General features: G+C 51.9%; 1 protein-coding gene across 1 annotated transcript; it reads left to right on the top strand.

Annotated features, from left to right (window-relative positions):
* Positions 1 to 259: 259 nt before the first annotated feature.
* Positions 260 to 5996, top strand: TMEM200C (transmembrane protein 200C). Its single transcript, XM_007974602.3, has 2 exons — positions 260 to 368; positions 3247 to 5996. Exon 2 carries the CDS (start codon positions 3341 to 3343, stop codon positions 5210 to 5212), a length of 1872 nt encoding a protein of 623 aa, XP_007972793.2. The 5' UTR covers positions 260 to 368; positions 3247 to 3340; the 3' UTR covers positions 5213 to 5996.
* The last annotated feature ends 926 nt before the right edge of the window (positions 5997 to 6922 follow it).

Raw genomic sequence — 6922 nt, 5'->3', positions numbered from 1 at the left:
CCACACAAAAGAGGCGCGAGGGCCGGCGGCGCCGCCTCGGGGACCCGCCCGGGAGCGCCGCGCGAGGGGAGGCAGCGAGCGGGAGAATGAGCGGCCGAGAGGAGGGCTCCGAGGCGGGATGCGGGATGCAGAGGACCTGACACTTCTTGGAAACTCTTGGAAATGGCTCCCGCCACAGCGCCGGAGGGGGCTGCGAGTCTGGGGAGGGCGCTCGCCCCTGCGGGGCTGCTGAGCCGCGCTCGGATGCAGGGCCCGGGGGCGCTGTCCCTGCGTTCCGCCGTCGGCTCGGGCTGAAAAAGTTTCTCCATGGTTCCTTTGTGTCGCCCGAGAGCCCGTTCGCCGGCCCCGACCTCCCTCGGTCTCCCTGGGTAAGTGAGCGATGTTGTGTGCGGAGAGTGCTGCCATTTTGAGCAATTCTGCCAGTCCCCAGCCCCTGGGGGCCCCTCCCCGCCCCTCGGGTCTCCGAACCCCCGCGCCCCGGGCTAGTGTTCGGGGAGAGGCTTTTTACTGGGCTGGCTACACGGGATGCGCTGTCCAGAAAAAGCTAGTTCCAGATTGCTCTCACTTCGCTGCTGCCTGTCTTCTTTCCAGAGGCGGACTCCCAGCTGCTGCACTCATGTGACTCCAGCCAACATCAATAAGCAGACCAAAGCCAAGGGCCAGGGGGTCGCCGCCCTGCCAGTGAGGACCGGGGGGTCGAGGACCTGGGTTGGGTGCCGGGCATAGCACAGCGCTCCCAGCCTGTGGGCTCCGAGCCTCCGAGCCTCAGAGTGGGGCTTAATCCATCATGAGCGGAGAACTTGAATGTCTCTCTTGGAAGCAGTTGTATTTTTAGACCTCCCTCCTTTGCTTCCCCCATCCTCCATTCTTTAACCACGGTAAGACCAGCTCCAGGCAGTAAACTGAGAGGGCAGCCAAGCTTGACTGCTAAGTTTGTTTTCTTGCATTAGGTATAAAGGAAAACCTCAAAGGTGGGTCTCCCGTGGCATCTGACCTTTGTATTTCGTGTCAGATGGTGACACATTAAAAGGGAGTACAGCCTTCAACAGAGCTGAAGGAATAATAAACGAGGGAGTTAATTACTAGCTATTAAACTCATTTTAAAGATGTGCGGTAAAGGACTGTTGAAATCCATTCCTTACATTCTACCGGAGCCAAAGCTGCTTTGCTGAGGAGAAATCCAAGTGAGTTTCTCCCTCCCCCAAGACATCCAGGCTCCTGGTGCACCTGATCAATGCCCAGCAAAACGTGTAGCCTTTCTTCGGTGGGAGAGCCACCCTGCCAACTGAGTCTGAGTTCGCTTTTAAAAAAATGTCTGATCCTTAAAGCCTTCTTAAGATAACCACGGATCTCCAGATTATTTAAGTTGCTGGATTCCAAGGATCACTTATAACCAACAGTCTCTATATTACAACCACATAATAAATGTGCCTATTTATTCGGGATGAGAGATAGACAATATTTTTTTTTCAATCTGTACTTACTGGTGCAGCTTAAAGGTTTATAGATGTATTCTCTATACTGACCCCTCTCTTATCTACCTGGTGCTTCTCTTTACTGAAACTCAACTAAGTCCCAAAGAGATATTGATTTGCAAACATTGTAAAGAGCTGATTACCATTTGCATTCCCACTGATGGAGAAAAGATCCTGCCTATATTGATATAATGGAGGAACTCAAGGGCCAAAGCCTTTCACCCAATCACCAATTAAAAGCAAAATTCTACCTACCACACATTTTCAAGGGGGAATTTATTCTAAAAGATGAAGTATCTGACAAAGGATGGAATAGCAAAAGGCTTGGGAGTGATATTTAAGTCTTTCATTTCATACAATGTCCTTAATTTTAGCATCTCATAGGAGGGAAAACAACTAATGGGACAGAAAATGTTTTACTCTGGAGATACAGCAAGACTATAATTTTTAGAGGTTGCCGAATAACCACCGATATGCATTTGTGAATCTACCTACCCAGGCTTTATTACAAACAACTAAATAAACTTCCTAAGAGTAATCCATTGATTGTTGCCACCCTCCCTTCCTAAAAATGACCTCATGAGAAAGGGATAAGGGGGGGAAAAAAGGAAAAAACAAACAAACAACAACAACAACAAAACAGCTTTGGCTTGGGGGAAATGTCGTTCTACAAATCACATATTATGGAGGCTGCTTTACCTAGTTAATTGCCTCCTCATTTGAATACTGGAATTCTGTAGCATGCTCTTGGCACCTTAATAAGGGGTCAGAAAGCTATTCTGGCAGAGTGTTAGTTTTTTTAATTGTAATTTTCCCATATGATAAAAAAGATCTTTCTCTTGGAGATTCTAGGGGACTTCTCAAATTCCCTGATGAAATCTGGCACATGATACCTTTAAGGGAGTTCCTCTGAGGGAGGAAAGAAGGCCAGAAGGAAGAGCTCAGTTACATAAGCAGTTACCTAAAACTAAATATTCCACCCCAAGAAGCTGTCCAGATGTTGCCGAGAGGCGAGAAGGCTGTGCAAGGGATCTGCTTGCACTTAGCTGTAGGAACAGGCATAGGTGGGAGACAACTTTGTGAAGGGATTTATTGTCAGAGTACTGCAATATCTCTGCTGCTTCCCCAGTGATGAACTCCCTGTTAATTATCTGAAGTAAATAAACCGCCTGCCAGCCATTATATGACCTTTAATTTTCATCCAGTGAAATAAATTCCTTTGTCTTTATACAGTAGTAACTTTCCTGACTGTTTTAGTGACTTTGGGCCACACATTGACAGATTCCCCAGCTTAGAGAGACTTGAAACTCCTGTGGTAGTTCCCTTGAAAAATCTTCCAATTCCAGAAGGATTAAGGGAAAGAATCTTGCCAGGAAAGTCCTTAACCACTACTTTGCTTTTGTCCCTACATTTAGGTTTTACTAATGGTTGGAACTCCACTGTTCATTTCAAACCCTCTTATTACCCATGGAGTGTGTGGGGGAGATGGGTGGGGAGCGGGGAGAAGGAGGCATACTTTCAGATGGTTTTATCACCACATACTAGTTACTGCAATGTTTTATAACCACCTATTAGTTGCTGCAACTAATAGGTCCCTTCCCTAATGTCTACCTGGCCCCAGCCTCTGTACACGGCCTTCGTTTCAGTTAGTGGATAAAGGCCCTAGGGTTGGGGGCACACATGGAGTGGGATCTGGGAGTAGGGCAGCTGCAGCGTGAGATGCCACTGCAGCCAAGCCGACACCCTCTGACTGTCTTCCTCTGCTTTGCAGCAGGAGGAGGTGGCTGAGCAGCTAGTGGGCAGTTGGCGCCCTCCCTGAGCAAGCCTCCATCCCAGAGGCTAGTCCTGCAATCCACGAGTTCGCCATGATCGCCACCGGCGGCCTGCTGAGGATTTCCGCCAGAAAGCAGGATCCACTCCGCCCCCCAAGTCAGATCCCCAAGCGCAAGCGGAAAGCCAAAAAGAGGCGCAAGAACGATGTGGTGGTGGTGAAAGGCAAGCTGAAGCTGTGCTCCATCTCGGGGCTCATCGCCCTCTGCGGGATCCTGGTGCTGCTGGTGGGCATAGCCATGGCGGTGGTGGGCTACTGGCCCAAGGCCACGGGGGCCAATCGGGAGGGGGGTAAGCAGCCGCCGCCTGCGGGCAGCAGCCACCGCGTCCCGCCCACCGCCAACAGCAGCGGCAGTGGCAGCAAAAACCGGTCCAGGAGCCACCCTAGGGCTCCAGGGGGTGTCAACTCCAGTTCCGCCGGCGCGCCCAGAAGCACGCCTCCTGTGCGAGTCGCCTCCCCTTCCTCCTCCTCCACGTCGGTGGGCTTCTTCTTCCGCATCTTCTCTGGCTACCTGCACTCTGACAAGCTCAAGGTTTTCGGGCCCCTCATCATGGGCATCGGCATCTTCCTCTTCATCTGCGCGAACGCGGTCCTCCACGAGAACCGGGACAAGAAGACCAAAATCATCAACTTGCGGGACCTCTACTCCACAGTCATCGACGTGCACAGCCTCCGCGCCAAAGACCTGGCGGCCGCCGCGGCCGCGGCCGCAGCAGCCTCCTCGTCGTCGGCGGCCCCCCCCGCGGCGCCCCCCGGGGCCATCCCGCTCAACGGCTTCCTCAGCTACGTGCAGTCGCGGGGCCTGGAACTGAAGCCGGGGAGCTGCGGTGGCGCCGGAGACGCCTTCGGAGCCGCGGCGATGCTGGCCAAGGGCTCGTGGCCGCCTCACCCCGCGGCCCTGAGCGGCGGCCGCCCCCGGGGCGCCGCGTCCCCGCCGGACCTGGCCTCTTCCCCGCGCTGTCCGCGGGAGCCCGCGAGCCTGGCCGAGGCCGTGTACAGCGTCTACCGCGAGCGCTCGGGCGTGGCCGGCAGTCGCCGGGCCGCCGCTGCCACCGCCGCCGCCGCCGCCGCCGCCGCCGCTAGCAGCTGCAGCAGTCCGGCGCCCTGCAGCCCACCCGAGAGCTGGGGGCGCCAGAGCACCGCCAGCTCCCTCGTGGACTCCTCGCTGAGCGCCTTCGCGCTGCTGCCCTTGCAAGGGGACCGCGATAGGGACGGGGACGCGGAGGGCGCGAGCTGCAGCTGGCAGAGGCCTCCGGGGGAACGCGGCTCCCTGGAGATCCCGAGGGGCGAGGTCGACCTGAGCATGACCAACCTCCGCGGAGCAGAGGGCAGCATGCGCGGGGCGAGCGAGGAGCTAGAGGAGCCCGAGGGCGCGGTAGCGGCGCGCGCCGCCAGGGGGCAGGGCGGCCGCCTGCCCAGGACCGGCAGGTACGCGGCCTTGCGGCGCCGCAGCACCAGCGGGCTCCCGGACTACCGGGTGCCGCCGTCCCCCGACCCCCCGCCCTCTCCGGGGAGTGCGGACCCGGACTCCAGCCCTCTGGCCAAAGCCGCCTCCCACTCGCCACCCCTGCGGCTGGAGGGCTCGCCCCCCACCAGGCGGGACTCGGGGAGCTCCCAGTCGGATGACCCATCCAGCAGCAATAAGGGCTACACACCCCTGCGGGAGGCCGGCACCTCCTCCGAGTCGGTCTTGGACGCAGTTGCCGGTCAAACGCGAGACTCTGTGGCCGCCCCTGTTCCGGGTGCGGAGCAGAGCTCCCCGGAGGGTGCCAGCCAGGAGCCACTTATGGCCGAGCAACCTCAGCCGGTGCAGAGGCAGTTTACAAACAAGGAGAAACTCTTCATGATTTCCAGGTCTCATGCCATAGGGGTAGAAGAAGGAGAACTGGAAAGCACAGGCATTTAGAGAAAGGAGTGGGGTGGGGGGAGGAGAGAGAAAATGAGAGAAACGCCCACTTGTATCAGTGCATTAACAGTTCCCTGTCTCTTTTGTGGACTGATCCGAGGACATCATTCAATATCCAAAGAGCTGCAGAATGTTATCCTTGAATTGCGTCCACAAGATTCCTGTAGATAACTCCAAGGATTTTGTTTTTGTTTTTTTTAAAGCAAACTAGTCTTTTTATGTCCGATGGTGATTGTATGTTCAATGAAAACCAAATGTATTAAAAGGTCAGCAATCTAGTCCATTAGATAAAATTCTTTTAATTTTCTTAGGATCAAAACAATATATTTTTGACAGTAAATGTGCACTTTACTCCAATTTTTTTTTTAATCCCTCATTTCCCGACCCGTGTACTCTGCGCTGGTTTTGCCCACAGCTGCTTGCGAATGGCAGGCTTTTTTCTTCCTCCCTTTGCGGAACATAGAAGAGTTGGTCTCAGTTCTCTTAGAATTGATGTTACTAACTGAAGTGAAAGCCAAAAGCATGAATAATTCAGGAAAGAGCACTTTCCTTGCCCCACTCCACTCTGCTCACCCAATGCCCAAAAGCTTCTTCATTTTTTAAACAGGTGTGTACGTTTTGTTACTAGGGTATGTGGTGGAGACTGGAGGGGGCAGGAACTAGATGGACTGTTACATTCCGAAATTTATATCAAGTACACTATGCTTTATTGAGTGTTATCACACCTGTATTGAAAATAGCATTAATATTTAAAATCTTTTTTAATAAAAGAGGTTTCCCAACAGTTAAGCATAATATTGCCTCATTTTGCCTTGGAGCTAGCTCATCTGGTACCTCTGAAATATTTTGCTGTGACACTGCTACCAGGACTGTTGTGATCTTCCCCCAAAGTACTCAGCACCATTGTCACATGTCCAGTGTATTTTTAAGCTTAAAATGTAAGGTAATATTTAACATTTGGGAATTTCTCTTTCAAATAGAATGAAACGTTAAGTGAATAGTAATTGCCTATGATACTTCTCGTTTACCTCCAAGTATTAATTTGCAGAGCACCAGGCTTAATATTCCCTTCCCATCCTCGTGGATATCACTGACAATAAGTTTATGGTCTTGAATCCATGGCCCACATAGACAAAAAGATAATGTTTTAATAATTTGGTAGATTGTTTACACTTGATGTCATTAAAAGTGAATTAGTTAATTTTCAAAACCAGGAGATACGATGTGGTCATTTTGTTCCCCTTGGGCAAAGCAGCTAGTCTTGTAGAAAGAGTGCAGATTCAGAACTGAGATTGGACCTAGCTGTTGGCATCTCCTAGCTGTGTGGCCTTGTACAAGTCACAAACTCTGAGTCTCAGTCATCTTTTTGTAAAATGAAGAGAACGAGACATACCTCATGGAGCTATGAGAGGAATAGAACAGGGTCAGGGTCAGAGGAGGGCTTATATGTGTGGAGTTCACCAGAACCCTTGTCCCAGAGGATGTATTCAATAAATGGTGGTTATTGTAATTATTATTACTATTATAATTTGTTGCTGAATGCATACTATAGAAGAATGGACCTTCCTTGAACTTGAGCTCAAGAAAGTCTAGTCTGAAATCTGGGATATCCACCTATTATCTGTATAATCTTAGACAAATCTCTAAATCCCTTTGGGCCTCTGGTGGATGATATAATCTCTATGATCTCCTTCAGCTCTGAAAGTCTTA

This window comes from Chlorocebus sabaeus, chromosome 18, assembly GCF_047675955.1.
Source record: "Chlorocebus sabaeus isolate Y175 chromosome 18, mChlSab1.0.hap1, whole genome shotgun sequence".
NCBI classification, from domain to species: Eukaryota; Metazoa; Chordata; class Mammalia; order Primates; family Cercopithecidae; genus Chlorocebus; species Chlorocebus sabaeus.
Note: the sequence above shows the minus strand (reverse complement) of the source record. Positions and strands in the feature narration are given on the sequence as shown.